The sequence below is a fragment of the Stegostoma tigrinum genome, chromosome 2 (assembly GCF_030684315.1).
Source record: "Stegostoma tigrinum isolate sSteTig4 chromosome 2, sSteTig4.hap1, whole genome shotgun sequence".
Classification (NCBI taxonomy): Eukaryota; Metazoa; Chordata; class Chondrichthyes; order Orectolobiformes; family Stegostomatidae; genus Stegostoma; species Stegostoma tigrinum.
In genome coordinates, this window is record NC_081355.1 from 27,063,269 (window position 1) to 27,080,831 (window position 17,563).

Sequence of the window (17,563 nt, forward strand, 5' to 3'; positions counted from 1 at the left end):
GGTCAGCACAATATCGAGGGCCGAAGGGCCTGTACTGTGCTGTAATGTTCTATGTTCCCCTCACCATCCCGTTTGGTTGCGAGTAAGGACTGTCAAAATTGGAATGTTTATCCTTCTGATAGTTTGGGCTCCATCTGATTGAAGCTCCCTGTTTTGCCACTCAATCTCGAGAGTGCACAAATGTGCAAGGGAAGGACCATTAGTAACTTAGCAACTATGCCTGCTACTAGAAAAACAAGTTAGTATGAAAATGCATCAGTTTAATTACAACCTCTAAGTGGAGCAGAAGTCTGTTTGTGTGAGATTCGATAACACCTGGTCTCTGTCGATGTCAACTGCACCTGTTTTACTGTGTTTAGATATTTGCATTTTCATCTCTAATTGGTGCTACGTTGGCACAATTTGTAGCACGTATAGAGATGGGATATATAAAAATTTAATGTTTGATCACTCAAGTTTCATATTTATGCCTTCCACAGCATAGGTCATCTTGTTCTGCCCTCATCCAAGTTTTCTGATCACTTTGATTAATATGACTTTTTGACATAGATGGAGAATTGGTACTATAGTTGGGAGGAGTGACCTTTTCTGTATTCAAAAATTTCGCGTATGACGCTATTTCATGTTGACCAACTGTTAATTCCAGAGAATTTCAGAGATATGAAGTTGGGATTTAAGCTGTGTGTGGGTGAAATGGGGAAAATAAGTTTTTAATAGTGACAACATTACTTGATACACAAGGGTTTAGCTGTAGAAAAACCATGTTTTATTTAATTTCATTGTTAATGCCACATACCATGATTTGAAGGTTGAATCATGCTTAGAGCATTCGATGTGATTTAATATAGATATAGAGAAGTTTTTGTGCTGTAGTGTCATTGGCAATCATACAGAATCTTCACCACTAACCTAGGTATTTGCAGGATTTGGAGTTGCATCTGCTTGCATTCCCCAGCTTAGTTTATGCATTTCAGAGCTGTGGCATGGACTCATGATGGGGAATTGTTGAATCATTAATTCATATAAATAATCATTTATTAACTTTGGGCTTTCTATGTTTTACAGGTTTAACTACCGCTCTACACATTATCTAGCATCCCATGGGTTCTATGATTTTCTAAACTGGTTTGATGAACGAGCGTGGTATCCTCTGGGAAGAATTGTCGGAGGAACGGTAAGAATGCAAACATTTAAAAATGATTTGTAAAAGGGATGTAGCAGCTGAAGATGTGCTTTGAGGTATTTTTTATCAACATATTTAAATGAATTTCTGATGGTATTTAACAAGTTTTCAGTGAAGAGTATCTTAGCAGCAGTTATAGGCCAGACACAGTGGGTATCAAGACCAGAGGCCAAAAGTTAATGATTTTGAGGCGCATCAGCCACTGTGGTACTGAGACAGATGGGAGGTGGTCAACGTGAAGAATGCACTGGCAGCCTAACAGCAGGGATGTTTTTATCAAATGACCGGTTAGGAACAATTAGTGAAGATGTGAAAACTCAAATCTTAAGGCGTTCGGTTTCAGAAGCAATAGTGATTGAGGAGTTGAGTTGATTTTTCTTTCATTTTTAGCAATCATGTTAAATTTTTTTCTAAGTCCTGTTCTAAGTATATCCGTAAGAATTTTTTCCAAGTTGGAGTATTTTGATTCATTTCATGTAGTAATAAGACTAACTCAATATTTTCCAAGTTTCTGAACTATTAGAAACCAAAATTACAAGTAGAGAATGCAGGTCAAGCAACTAATTTGATTAGCGAAAGAGCGCAAATGACATTGAACCCAACAACAGAAACTCCAATGTTAAAATTTTTACCACTATGAAATTTTGTTAGTATTTGTTACAGTTATTTATAAAATCTGAACAAAGATAGAAAAGTAGAATGGGAAGGTTTTTTTAATGTTAGTTTTGCAATAACAGACAAAACCTCTGGTAGTAAATGGAGGTCCTAATGGAGTGAAAGCTGTGCTTCTAACCCCTATGTAAAGAATGCAAGGAAGAGCATCAACTGAAAAGGTCGTCTGTTGATTTTCCCTTGTGCTACACTGTAGTGTGTTCTTATTGCTGTGTTATCTCAGTAAGATGGTGGATTAGATAATAGCAAAGATTCTGAGTGAATTTTTTTCATTAACCTATTGTGGACATCACTGATTCTGCTTCCACTTCTTCATTTGGCTATTGCCAAAATAAAATTTTAGATGTTGTTTGACTTAACACTAAATAAAACATGGGGAGGAAAGAAGACAGCCCAAAAATAAATGTGTTGTATTTTAAATTTGTTGTTTTCCGTGAAAGTTATTTGCTGCCAAACATGGCATTTCAAGACAGTAACAGTTGACAGTGGAATAACATTTAGGGTTTTCATTTTCGTGTTTGAGAACTTTGGCTTCACAAAATTCTTGAGAAAATTTGGTAGAATTTATTGCAGCAATCCTTTTTATCTTATTCACTCATGGGATGCAGATATTGTTGGCTTTGCTACCACTTATTACCAAGCCTACGCTGTCCTTGAAGGTGGTAATGAATTGCTGCCCTGAACCATCGCAGTCCACGTGCTTTAAGTTGACCTGCTATGCTGTTAGGGAGGGAGTTTCGGTAATACAGGCCATATTTTGAAAGCTCCCTCAGCTCTGTGATGCTTTGTTCTACCTCTGGTGTTCTCAAATGTTTGATTTAGGTCTGCCAAAATGTAATCAATTAATATGTGGAGAAATAGAATGATACAAGAATAAACCCATCAAGCTCTTAGTTCGGGCAAGTGCATACGATGCATAGTTAATCGAGGGGTGCAGTCCAGTCAGAGTGAATCAGAATCGGGGTCTCTGTTCGCACAGGTTTTGGTTGAAGATCAGAGCACAGCCAGTCCATGCACATGGACAGCGACAGTAGTTGACGCTTGGATACAGTACACGGAGAGAGACTCCAGAAGAAGGGACAAGGGTGGGACGAGATAAGACACTACATCCTTACCTGGCAAACAGCACTGAGAATCGGAGGGAAGCATTGAAGGCAACCAAGACTGTGATTTAAATCATCTTGTTGATTGTATGTCAAATCAATTGACAAAATTTTCCAATGTGTCCATGTTTTCTTCACACTTCTGCTTTCTTTCGTTCCTTCCCACGTGATTTCACTACTTCCTACCTGCTTTCTCTGGCCTTCAATTTTTTTTTGTGTTTTACTTCTGTTATGTTTTTATATTCCATTGAGCTTTAAGAATGTTTAAGTTGCTTATTCACAGCTTCTAGAGGGTTTGGCACTGTGTTCACTATTTGCTCACAATAATTTTAGAGAACTAGATCCAGAAGCAGATGGAATTTTAGAGGGAAAAGTCAGGCTACTATTGGTATTTGTGGAATAAAGCTCCATTTTGCACCCAGGACTCTGCAATAATATGTAATTAAATGGCCCAGATTTAGTCTATATGAACTGATTAAAAATTGAAAACAGATTTCCAACTCCAAACCCATTCCCTGTTGATAATCAGTAAAACATCCGTATTTCAATTTTGTCTTTGTTTACCATTTTACTTTTGTTAATAAAGCAGTCTCATCCAAATGTTAGGCTGTACTGGCATTTATAGCTATTGCACAACAGTATAAACTTCTGAAAAAGTTTGTCTTTGGAGTGAGTTGGTAAATATGCTATTTTAGTCGAAAAACACTGGTCAGAGTAGGGCATATTTCAATAAATAAGTTGCTTTGCTGCTAAATTGTTTATTATTAAATGATCACTGCAGATGTTATACATCTATAGAATGACTTTTTGATAATTCTGTGAGTGAAATTTTACCATTTGTAAATTCAATCTACCATAGATTCAATTGTACCATATTGAATTAGCATTGTGTATGTTGCTTAAAAATGCTCGTTTAGGCTACAAAGACTTTACATTTTAGAAGGATAATCATGTAAGATAACTGACCAACCACAGTGGAAGATACAATCTTAGCCAAGAAGGAGAAACACTTGGAGAATAGCAGTCAAGTTATGAGGTGAAGACAACTTTAGTTGTATTACCAATACAGGGGAAAGAAAAGCTTAGGCTGCTACATGGGGAGCATTGAATAACATAGACCCATGTTCTTGCCTTCTCATTACTTAAAACCCCGGTTATCCATATCCACTCTATCAACCTCCTACCGTGTGCTTGGATGTCATTTCCTGTTCTTGTTTACTCAGGTTTTGCTCACATGAAACTGATTTACTCTATTAGGTGAAGAAACAAAAATTATCACACACCTTGTTAAAATTGGACTATAGGTTGCATGGTTTGTTTGTGATTGAAAGTCCCACGGGAGATGTACTCATGTAAAAACATTGTCACTATTTGTCATGTATGGAGGAACTATTTTTAATGATTTCCCATTCTAAACTGAGCATTGAAGTACCATGATAATAAAATGTGTGGCTGGATGAACACAGCAGGCCAAGCAGCATCTCAGGAGCACAAAAGCTGACGTTTCGGGCCTAGACCCTTCATCAGAGAGGGGGATGGGGGGAGGGAACTGGAATAAATAGGGAGAGAGGGGGAGGCGGACCGAAGATGGAGAGTAAAGAAGATAGGTGGAGAGGGTGTAGGTGGGGAGGTAGGGAGGGGATAGGTCAGTCCAGGGAAGACGGACAGGTCAAGGAGGTGGGATGAGGTTAGTAGGTAGCTACCTACTAACCTCATCCCACCTCCTTGCCCCCAGCTACCTACTAACCTCATCTCACCTCCTTGACCTGTCCGTCTTCCCTGGACTGACCTATCCCCTCCCTACCTCCCCACCTACACCCTCTCCACCTATCTTCTTTACTCTCCATCTTCGGTCTGCCTCCCCCTCTCTCCCTATTTATTCCAGTTCCCTCCCCCCATCCCCGTCTCTGATGAAGGGTCTAGGCCCGAAACGTCAGCTTTTGTGCTCCTGAGATGCTGCTTGGCCTGCTGTGTTCATCCAGCCTCACATTTTATTATCTTGGAATTTCCAGCATCTGCAGTTCCCATTATCATTGAAGTACCATGATACTTACCCTGCCTAGAAACGGAGCTGCAGAGCTATGTTGCCTGTGGCTCAATGCTACTAGTTACCTCTAAGTCTAGATTGTGTTCAAGCCCCCCACTCGAGACTTGAGCACTTAATGTAAGCTGACAATCCACTATAGTGCTGAAATGCCTGAAGTGCTGTCTTTCAGATGAGATGTTAAATCAAGGCTCCATCTGTCCACTTGGACAAAAGTAAAAAGATTGCTGCACAATGCAAAGATGAGCATGTGAGTTCTCCTCTTTGTCATGACTAAAAGTTATATTGCAACTAAAATCAATAAAAACAAATTCACTGATCGTTATCTTGTTGCAATTTGTAAGATTTGCTCCATGAATTTGCTGCCAGATTTCTAATAATAACTACCCCCTAAAAATATTTACATGGCTGTTAAAGACTGAGATATACAAGTAAAGTTTTATGCCCATTGGTTTCTTCACTGGCTAAATTGTAAGGACAGATAATTGGAGCAGGGTCACTTTCAGTGAGCTGAGAACAGAGTTGACTCTGATAAATAGAAATCAAAGATTGGCAGGCAAAGCTGTAATGGAACAATGGGCTTCCTTTAAAGAGGAGGTGGTTTAAGTAGAGGGTGAGTGTACATTCTTATAAAGTGGGAAGGGTCAGGCTGGAGCTTCTTGGCTGGTGGAGGAAGAGTGAGAAAGTAGTATGAAACAAATAAGGATTACAAATGGCAGGTAATAAAGTAAGAACCAGGCTGAAAAGTAGGAAAATGAAAGTGAAACTTGTGGAAAATAATTACCTCCTGGGGGGATAGGCTGATCTAGGATCCAAAAAGGATATCTATCTGTGAAGGCGAAGACATGGCTGAGAAACTGCATGCATACAATTGTGTTTAATTTTTACCAAGGAAGATATTGCTGAAGCTAGTGAGTGAAGAGGTAGTTCAGTGGGCTAAAAATTAATGAAGGGGAAGTATAGGAAGGACTTGCTTAGCTCTGCTTAAGTTTACTACCAAGTCACTGGGATGGTTTTGCACGCATTTACAGTTTTTAGGAGACAAAATTGCAGATACATTGGTCATGATCATCTATTCTTGGGTGCAGGAGTGGGTACAAAAGACTGGAGAATTGTAGTCATTGCAACCTTGTTCAGAGAACAATGTGATAAACCTAGTAACTACAGGGCAGCTAGTTTAACCTCTGAAAAAGCTTTTAGAAAAATCTGGGACAAAACTCCAGTGTATTGAACAAGTGTGGATTAATGAAGGAAGGCCAGTATAAATGAAAGGGAAAATCATGTTTAATTTGATTTTTTGATGGAATAACAAAGGGAATTATTTTAATATGGTTCAAAGTGGTGGACTTTGTCAAAAGCCTTTTTGGAAGTGCAACACTTTCAACCATATTAATCAAAATAATTCCCTTTGTTATTCCAGTTTACGCTCTTGGAATAGAAGGTACGGTAGGAAAATTGATAGAGTTGGCTAAACATAGCAAACATATGATTTTAAACAAGATGCAGGAGTAGGACATTCAGCCCATTGGGTCTGTTGCTTAATAAAATCATGACGGACCTGATTGTGTACTTAACACCACATTCCTATCTGTCCCAGGTATTGCAGGGTTCCGTAGGGAATGATACCTGGACTGCTGCTTTTCATGATGTATATACTATTAACCATAGGCTTTGCAGAGGGCACATTTTTAAAATTTTCAGATGGGACAACTTGGAATTATTAGCTGTGTGGAGAGCAAGGATAAACATCCCGAGGATTTGCGCATAGGCTGGTGGAATGGACAGACAATTAGCAGATGAAGCTGACTTGGAAAGGGATATATTTTGTTAGGAAGAATGAGCAAAGATATTATGATCTAAAATGTATAATCAAAAAAGGGTACAGGAACATTGATCTAATATGCACGCTGGATAAGTTATGGAATGTGGCATGGCAGATTGAGAAAATAATAATAAGGCATGGTGAAATGGATCCTGACCTTTTATAAATAGAGGCATCAAATACAAATATTGAACTTTTACTAAACACTGGGCCTCAACTGATACTTCCTTCATGAGGAAGTGAAGGTGTTAGAGAATGTGTGGAAGAAGTTTTTTTTGCAACAGTACTTCCAGGGGCTGGAAATTCAGTATCTGTTGCGGCAGGGTTGCAACTACAGAATACTAATAAAAGATGAATGGCGAAAGAATCACTGAAATCCCTACAATGTGGAAGTAGACCATTCGACCCATCGAGTTTACACCGAAACTCCGAAAAGCATCCCAGTCAGGCACATCCCCCTCTATCCAATCCCTGTAACCCTGCATTCCCATGGCTAACCCGCCTACCCTACACATCCCTGGACACTGGGCAATTTGGCCCATGTGCGCTGTGGGCAATTAGTGGCAACATAAGGGAAAATGTTTTATTCTGAAGCAAACTGTTCACAATACATAATTGAGTGGTTGGCAGATGGAGACTTCAGTTGTCTTTCAAAGTAGAATCTGAGATAAAGGAAATAGCGGGGCTGTGGGCAAGTAGGAACAACAGTGTTGCTTTTATGTGAAATTTAATTTGTCATGTCTACCCAGACAACTCGCCTCTTAAACTATTTTTATTTTTCTCATAGCACATAGTTTTAAGTTGTTCAGAAACTTCAAGGAAGAAAGTTGTGAAATACACATCTTATCTGTCTATTTAGGCAAAGGAGTTTTGTGGTTTCCTGTCACTTCTGGTTTGTGACCACTTGAAAAATAATCATTCTTGATTTGTGTGAAATAATAGGTTTTCTTATGCAGTCAGTCTGCATCTCCATTGAATAATCAATACATAATGTCAAAGCCCTTCACATTGGACTGGTGATTCAGAGCTTCTGATTTTCAATTGCAAGGTGACCAAGACTGAATTTAGCCTAAAAAAAATCTGAGGGATAAAACATGCTGGTTTCTATAGGAGAGGCCACAAAGTAGTTTTATTTTGCCTGTACCTTTTTACAGAATGAAATATGATCTTGACTAGTTTGGCTGATGTAATCAGAAGCATGTGATCGTGCTTGACTCTTCACTGCTGGACTTAGAGAGCAGTTATGGTGACAAAAGATGTCAACCTTGTCAGCAATGCCCATATTGCAAGAAGGAACTTTTCACGTCAAAGAGTCATGCAGCATAGAAACAGATCCTTCGGTCCAAAATGCTCATGCCAAACAGATGTTTAAAACTGATCTAATCCCATTTGTCAGCATTAGGTGCATATCCCTCAACCCTTCCTATTCATGTACCCATCCAAGTGCCTTTTAAATGTTATAATTGTACCTGCTTCCACCACTTCCTCTTAAACCTATAACCTCTAATTTTGGTCCATTTGTGTTCAGCAACTCTCCCCAGGGCCATACCATTAACTGTATAAATCCTGCCCTGGTTTGCCTTACAAAATGCAACATCTCACATTTGCCACTCCTCGGCCAATGGACCCATCTGATCAAGGTCTTGTTATACTCTGCGATAACTTTCACCGTCTACTACACCACTAATTTTGCTTGCCATCTGTAAACTTACTAACCATGCCTGTTATATTCCCATCTGAATCATTTATAAAAATGATGAAAGACCGTGGGCTCAGTACCAAAATCCTTGCAACATATCACTGGTCGCAGGCCTCTAGTCCGAGAAACAACCCACTGCCCACTACCTTCAAGGCAATTTTGTATCCTATTGGCTACCTCCCCCTGGATTCCTCATGATCTAACCTTGCTAACCAGTCTGTCATTGTTGAATGCTTTGTTGAAGTACATAGACAACATTTACCATTCTGCCTTCATCAATTTTCTTTTGTCACATCTCCAAAAAAAACAGTCAAGTTAGAGAGACATGATTTCCCCTACACAAAGCCATGTTGACTCTCCCTAATCAGTCCTTACCTTTCCAAATTTATGTAAATCCTGTCCCGCAGAATTCCAACAACTTAGCCATCACTGACGTCAAGTTGCGCCTGATTAGGTCCTGGGGAAATATCTACCTTTTATGCATTTTAAGACCTCCAGCATCACCTGTTCTGTAATATGGCCACATTTCAAGCTCTCATTTTTCTCCCCCCAAGTTCTCCAGCTTCTGTATCCTTCACCACGGTAAATCTTGAAGGAAAATACTTGTTTAGTATCTTGTCCATCTGTGATGCCTTGTTGATCTTTAAGGGCCCTTATTCTTTCCCTAGTTACTTTTTCCCTGTAATGTATTTGTAGAATCTCTTTGAATTCTCTTTAACTCTATGTGCCAAAAAATCTCATGTCCCCTTTATTGCCTTCCTGATTTCCCACTAAAGTATCCTCCTACTGCACTTTTACTCCTGGGATTCACTTGATCCCTGCTATGTCTACCTGCCATATGCCTCCTTTTTATTGACCATAGTCTCAATTTCTGTTGTCGTCCAACATTCCCTACACTTATTGGCCTTGCCGTTCACACCTAAGAGGAACATTCTGCCTATGGACTCTTGTTATCTCCTATTTGAAGGCCTCTCTCTTTCTTTCCTTCCTTTTCTTTACCTGCAAATAGCCTCTCTCAATCAACTTTTGAAGATTCTTGCCTAATAATGTCAAAATTGGCCTAACTCCAATTTAACCTTTAACTTTCAGATCAGTTGTTTCTTTTTTTCATAACTATTTTAAAACTAATAGAATTATGATCACTGATCCTACAGTACTCCCCCACTGACATGTCAGTCACTTGCCCTGCCTTATTTCCCAAGAAAAGATCAGGTTTAGCTCCTTGTCTAGTATTGAATAAAGTATGCTAGGCCAGAGAATGAACATGTGGAATTTCGGACGGCTGATTGAACAGAATTGAATATAATAGTTAAACACAAGTCAGGAAACAAGTTCTTATAACAGGTAATTGTAAGTAACCTACTGATGTTTAAAAAGTGAATGCAGCCTTTTTATAAAAAGGGGAAGCTTATTCGAATAAGGACGAGGAAGTGAACAGGCAGCCTGAAAATACAGGAAGTGAATTTGGAGAAATTAGGTAGGAAATTGATCACCATTTCAGAAAGAAAAGATTGAAGTTTATCGGTATCTAGTAGAGGAAATAATCATATATGCAGCAAGAACACAATATAATTAGAAAACTAATAGAATAAAACTAGAATAATAACATACCAAACCACAGACATCAAACAATATTGCTTTTTTCTAAGACTTGTCTTCATCCTCTGCTAATTAGAAGAAAAGACATGTTTGCCATATGGGGTTATGCAGCTCAGTTGCAATTCTGTCTTATTATCAGTGTGAAAATAATGCAAAGTACATAACTTAATTTGAAAGTTCAGCTAAATGTCAAAATCTGTCAATCTGATTTCCTGTGAAGTAGAAACAGATCTAAGTGGGAATGTCTGCTTGCTGCTGAGATTTTAGTCTATGGTGCAGTGCAGCATTTTTTTAAACTGGTATGCAAAGATTGAGCATCTATTTAGGTTTGTAAATGGCTTCCAGAAATTGACAATTTAAAAAAAAATGCTGGAGGTAACTCTACCTTTTTTTAAGTTTGAAATTTCTAAACTTTAGGTGGAGGCAAAGGCTCCTGATTAAAGACCTAGTTGAGATTGTCTGGCTTCAAATTATATTTTTAAACTGCTATCTTGCACTGTTTGCATGTAGTGATTTTCAGCATACTGCTGTAACTGCTAAGTCTCCCAAGACAGCACCTACCAAACCCAGTACCATTTGGAAGAACAAGAAAAGCAGATACATAGGAGCACCATCACCTATAATTGCTTTCAAGCCATTTGTTCCTTTAGTGTTGCTGGGTCAAATTCCTGGAACTCTTTCTAACAGTATTGTTAAGGTTACACATACTAAATGGACCGCAAAGTTCAGAAAGGGAACTAGGGATGAGTAATAAATGCTGGTCCATCTAGCTGGTGCCCACATTCCATTAATGAAGTTTTAATCATGAACTTAACAGATTGTTCTTGTTCAAAGAATTTAAACTTTCTTAAAATAAATTGTTTCACCAGAAATTCCTTAACTGTCTGTTTTCTTCAAGCTAAAATCATGAGCCAGTCTCATTCCTTTCAAAGCCCACTGACTCTCCTGACACCAATTGCAAAGTTGATTTGCACATGTACATTGGAGGCAGTGATCTCATCAAAGCAGAGTCAGATATTAGAGATGTTACAACACATCTCTGGAGCAGGTAGGACTGGCCCTCCTGGTTCAGAATTAGGAATACCATCACTGTACCACAAGGGCCCAACAACTAAGCATTTTGAATAGGCTGATTAGTGAAATGCAATGTTCCCCCACACCTCTAGACCAGGTGGAACTTTACACCATGCCTCCTGGCCCAGAGGTAGAAACGTTATCACTGCCGTAAGAATCCCTGGGTCAGGAATTAGAAGTTTCTGTTTAGCCAGTACTAGCTCCTCCTGAACATGTGCAGTAAGTGCTCTTTGAGTGTTATAGCGTCATTAGGTGCAGTTAAAATCAACAATGGGTGTCTCCTGGAAGAGCACTTGCCAAACAAGGGAATTCGTCACACTGACCTGAAAGCGATTCCAGAGGTCATTGATCTTATGAGACTAAAAATATCATGTTTGGTATTCAGTTGTCCCACTGTATATCATGGTTACCTAAAGACACTTGGATTTAGAATAGCTCTAAGTATTGTAATGTTTCAACTGTGCTGTTTACAATACAAACACTAATTGAGGAAACCAAATAACAAAGGAGTCATGACTGGATGGTTACCCAGTGAAAACATTGTATTTTTTTCTTAAACGTTTTAAGCAATTTCACACAGAAGAATTTCACTGGGGGAGAAAATCTTGAGTTTTGTTTACCTTCATCCCCCGAGTAAGTCAACAATTTTCAGTCCTAGTCTGGATATATCAAGAACCACGAGGTCTCAGCATTGTACTTTTCAATTGCACACGTACTGTTATGCCACCTTCTTTACAAGGTTACTTTTGAGACCAAGTGTAATTCTGAGGGAATCCTGTAAACCAAGTGTCATAGTGCTATTAAATGTACAAAGACTTCTGTTTCAAGCATCCAAACTTGTTCTACCTTTTTTTTGTTCTAACACAGAACAATACTAAAACTTGATCTGAAGATGTAGGCCAGTAGTAACTCTCTAACCAGGCTCTTAAAAATGCAACAACTAAATTTGTAACCCTACTCTGCAAGTTTAATTTAATTAGCTGATAAATGAGATATTACATTTTGGTAAGAAAAATAAGGTCACATTATTTGGAATATATGAGCTGTATGAACAAAGGGATTTGGGAGTACACATCTGCAGATCACAAAATAATATTGCAAATTAATAAAGCCATTAGAAAAGCAAAACAAACAGTCAGTTAGGTATATTCCTAGACAGTTGAAAATATGAATAAAGTTCTGTTTAAAAATGCACTCTACCTTGTTTAGGCCAGACTCCCTTTACAGTTCATGTAGCCACATTATTAGAATCTTGCAAGTAAAAGCAGAATACTGCAGCTTCTGGAAATCTGAAACAAACACAAACTGCTGAAAAAACTCAGTAGGTTTGGCAGGATCTGCGGAATGGAAGAGTTAACATTTTGAGTCCAGTGTGACTTCTTCCAAAGGAAGACTCCTATCGCACTTGGTGTTCACTTTGTTTCTCTCCGCAGATGCTGCTGGGCTGTGGAGTTTCTTCTGTGTTTGTGATAGAGGCTTTGATAAGTTATTTATGTTTGAGGAAGGATGTGAGGTGACTTATTGGAGATCTTTAAACTTAAAAAAAGTAGAGTTTGGGGAGCATTAAACCAGAGACCATTAATATAAGATGTTTTTCAACAAATCTAAGTCAGGAAGAGATCAGCAGTGTGCTACTACTTTAAGTTGAGGCATGCCTATAATGCATTTTAGGGATAAGCATGGAAGACAGAGGAAATACAGGACTCTACGGATGAGTTAGAGAAAGGGTGAGTTGAGAATCAAAAGAAACATGAACAGTCATGCTACAATGACCAATTTCTGTGCTATATTTTCTTTGGTACTGAGCATTTATGGCTGTCATTTGCTATCAAATCACATGTTGTATGCAGGCCAGTGTTAGAAGCAACAGCTGGTATTGGAAATTGGTTATAAGGAATGGCCATTTTTTATCATATTGCTTGTTGTAAATCTTGGTACTAAGGCAGTAATTGCTGGCTATTATGGCTGTACATTCAGACATATCAACATTCAGACATATCAGTATTTTCATATATGTGGTTAATTGAATCTTGAACAGTGCCTTCACACACAATGAACACTCAATATAGAGTGAGTACTGCGCACCAAAGTATATGGATGTAAGTTTGCTCGCTGAGCTGGAAGGTTCGTTTTCAGACGTTTCGTCACCGTTCTAGGTAACATCAGTGAGGCGCTGGTGTTATGTCCCGCTTTCTATTTATGTGTTTAGGTTTCCTTGGGTTGGTGATGTCATTTCCTGTTCTTTTTCTCAGAGGTTGGTAGATTGATTGGGAGCCAGTGTGTTTGTTGATGGAGTTCTGGTTGGAATGCCATGCTGCTAGGAATTCTCGTGCGTGGCTCTGTTTGGCTTGTCCTAGGATTGATGTGTTGCCCCAATCAAAGTGGGGTCCTTCCTCATCTGTATGTAAGGATACTAGTGATAATGGGTCACTAAAACTCGCTACCAAAGTATATCTTGGGCATATGAATGCATCCTCACTTACATAATGGCATTCTGAATCACACAACTTCAATAACGAAAACCTAACTTTTAAGAACATAATAAGTGAGTTTTAGTAAATTTTAAATAGTAGTTTCTTCATTCATCAAACACATAAATTATGAAGCAACTTCTTTCAGACCTCTGCTACTGTTCTATTGCTAGCTGTTGAACAAGTGAATGCAGACAGTCCAGTGATGATTGCTTTCTAGTGGATTGTCAGCTGATTCCAACTCAAAATAACAACGGTGACTCAGTTTAAAAACCTCTGCATCTCTTCAGAAGATAGTAACGTCACCTTTGTCCTGTGACTGTGATGCATGTGCTGTGTTCAGTTTGCATCATGCTTGTATCCGTGTGTCTACTATTTGAGTATTTTCAAAATGGCATTTTCAAGTTTAATACATGTAGAAACTCTTGCAGTTTTGTAACTTAACTTCAAACGTTTGGTGTGCTTACTGCTCAAACAGAGTTTGAACTGCCTAATTTGGTACATCCTCCTCGGATATTTATTGTTGACTATTATAATATGCAAATCAGAGTAAATTTTTTAACCCAACCAAAACAGTGTTGGAGAAACTCAGTCCTAGCAGCACCTATGAAGAGGGAACATTTCAAGTCCAGTTATCTTTGTTCAGAATGAGGATTTTTTTTAAAACAATGATTTTAAAAATCCATTATGTAGCCTTCGTGTTTAATTTTAGTTTTTGTTTGAAGTTTTTTTAAAGCTTTCTGATTGTCTTGCTGAGTGCAAGATGAAAAGTTTTGATAAGATTCTTCTTCTTTCAGCGGTTTCTTTTAAAAATACATACTTAAGTGTTCTAAAATGTGATTACAGAAGGAATGTGTTTGAGTAAATTGTTAAGGGAAGTGGTATGTCAGAAAAGATTTGAAGTCTTTGGAAGACACAAAAATGGAGCCTAGCATGTATTCGCAAGACTGTTCCTTTTATGTTAATTCCAAATCTGACAACAGGTTTATCAGCTTGATCTGACTGACATACTGGAGGCTGTACTTCTAGTGCATGCAGTGTTGGAAATTAACAGCATGCAGAAAGTGGATAATAACTTGGTTGTGAATGTTTCTCAAATGGTGGATGGAATTTTGAAGTTACTCCTTGAGGCATATGTTGAGTGTTTGCCACAGTCTGTCTGTTTCAAGGTCATAGGTCATGAGATGGCGGAAGAAGATAGTGTTTTGTGTAGAAGTGCGCTAAGCTTACTAAAACTCAGGTGTTTCCCACACCTTTTCCCCACTGTGAACCCATTTTACTGTTTCCAGATTTTTGTCTGACCCATGAAAGTAGTTCTAGCTGCTGAATAGGGCGACAGAGCACAGGTTTAGCTCCCAAGTAGGAATCTCTATGCTCACAACTCCAAAAAACCTTTGATCTAGTGTGGATTGTGATCTGTAATTTGAGGTCAGTACCATTTTCAACAATGGCTATACCCCAAGTTGTGTAGTATTTCAAAGTGAGTAGTTTTAAATTTCCTTTGATTCGAGTAACTCCACAAATATATTCATTCCATCCAATTTCCTATGCCATGCTATTGCCAATTGTTTAACTAGCTATTGAAGCATTGGAATTTGTTGCCAAACCTCGCCACTCTGACCTTTTTTATTTCTCCTCCTCCTATTTATTTCTTCAATCAAACTCATTGACCAAGCTTTTGGTCAAATGTCAGATTACCTCATTTGACTGTCATTCTGTCTGATTGCTCCCGTGAAGCATCTTGGGATGTTTTATTGTGTTTGTGTACTCGTTACGGATTCAGTTTCATAATGTCTTTAGGAACTGTGCTGTCAAACATATTTTTAAATTACATAGTTTGCTTTTAAATGTTTGAAAGTAAAAACAAATCCATAGGTAAGAGAGATTTAGTTAAAGTATTTCCATGTAATTAACGTTTATTTTTTCTTCTCATGCAGGTGTATCCTGGCTTGATGGTTACAGCAGGCTGTATACACTGGATTTTGAATACGCTTCATATAACAGTCCACATCCGGGATGTCTGTGTCTTTCTTGCTCCAGTGTTCAGTGGTCTTACATCAATATCAACGTTTCTTCTCACTAAGGAGCTGTGGAATCAAGGGGCAGGACTACTTGCTGCTTGTTTCATCGCTATTGTACCAGGCTATATATCACGATCAGTGGCAGGCTCATTCGATAATGAAGGAATAGCTATTTTTGCATTACAATTTACATACTACCTGTGGGTAAGTCATCCATATAAATGTAACTGAAATTCAGAATGGTTTTCGTAGAAAATTAATCATACCTGTGTTTTGTAGGATGGGAGATGGGTGGTGGTTACTGTTGGGGAGCTGGTAAGTGGAATTTAAATTTCAACAAGCTGTTGAAATGTTGACACTCGGGTTTGAATAAATGTTCCTTGGTACCAAATTAAATTATAAATTAGTGTGAAAAAGGCATTGCTTCCGAAGTTATAACATTTGTAAGATGACGTTAAATCAGTTTGATTAAGTTTTTGTTACTGTAATGGGTGGTCAAGGCTATTCTAGTAATTTTGTTTAATTCTAAACACTTATAGTTAAGTTTTGGTTTTGACGTTTATAGCTGCAAATGCTGAATGTAGTTAAGACCATTTCTGATTCTTGACGATATAAGCACTCTTGAGAGAAGTGAACTCTGTCACTTAAATGTAAATGATATATTTCAGAAATAGCTAACAAACTTCTGCACTTTTTTTGTATCATAAGTGTAATGCCCAGGATTTAATTTTTTAAATTGCAATCCTGGTAAAGCGGCATTGAGTGAAAATAAGTACTACAGCAAAACTGGCTAAATGCGTGGGGACCGCTTTGCAAAACACCTACACTCGGTTCACAATAATCAACTGCACCTCCTAGTCGCGAACCATTTCAACTCCCCGCTCCCATTCCTTAGACAACATGTCCATCCTGGGCCTCCTGCAGTGCCACAATGATTCCCAAAGGTTGCAGGAACAGCAACTCATATTCTGCTTGGGAACCCTGCAGCCCAATGGTATCAATGTGGATTTCACAAGCTTCAAAATCTGCCCCCCCCCCCCCCCCCCCCCGACTGCATCCCAAAACCAGCCCAGCTCGTCCCTGCCTTCCTAACCTGTTCTTCCTCTCACCTATCCCCTCCTCCCACGTCAAGCCGCACCCCCATTTCCTTCCTACTAACTTCATCCTGCCCCCTTGGCCTGTCCATCCTCCCCGGACTAACCTATCCCCTCCCTACCTCCCCACGTACACTCACCTTTACTGCCTCCATCCCTGCCTCCTTTAACTTGTCTGTCTCCTCTCCACCTATCGTCTCCTCTGTCCATCTTCAATCCGCCTCCCCCTCTCTGTCTATTTATTTCAGAACCTTCTCCCCCTTCCCCTTTTCTGATGAAGCATCTAGGCTCAAAACGTCAGCTTTTGTGCTCCTAAGATGCTGCTTGGCCTGCTGTGTTCATCCATCTCTACACTTTGTTATCCCTAAATTTCAAGTATTAACAGTTTTCAGATTTTTGTCCATTTCGACAATCATTGCAAGCGCCTAACCCCATTTGGATCACAAATCAACTTAGAATGAATGTGGAAAATCTGGCTACTTGAGTTTTCAAAAGATGTGCCAAATTTGAGGTACTGCTGGACAACTATCTTAATGACTATTCATTCCTCCTGTGAACCCTAAGGAGTCTGTGCACAAGAAACAGAGTGGCAACCAGATCCTGATTTTTGAAGGCTTGCAAAATGAACATGCTGTCACGAGATGGGTTCAAAGACCAGTTTAACACTTCAGGCAGCCCTCCGAGGACAGCAGTATGTCATTCGTGTCAAGTAATAGTAGGTAGGATCACTGGCAATTACAGCAGTAACAGAATCCAAGAACTAAACGAAATCCCATTTTGT

At 38.9% G+C, this 17,563-nt stretch overlaps 1 protein-coding gene across 1 annotated transcript in view; it reads left to right on the forward strand.

The window, feature by feature from the left end:
* stt3b (STT3 oligosaccharyltransferase complex catalytic subunit B) overlaps positions 1 to 17,563 on the forward strand; it is a 92,861-nt gene that overhangs the window by 24,508 nt on the left and 50,790 nt on the right. Inside the window, exons 2-3 of the mRNA XM_048555741.2 lie at positions 1,066 to 1,174; positions 15,605 to 15,892. Of these exons, the coding sequence (XP_048411698.1) occupies positions 1,066 to 1,174; positions 15,605 to 15,892 (397 nt within the window). The remainder of the gene's footprint in view (positions 1 to 1,065; positions 1,175 to 15,604; positions 15,893 to 17,563) is intronic.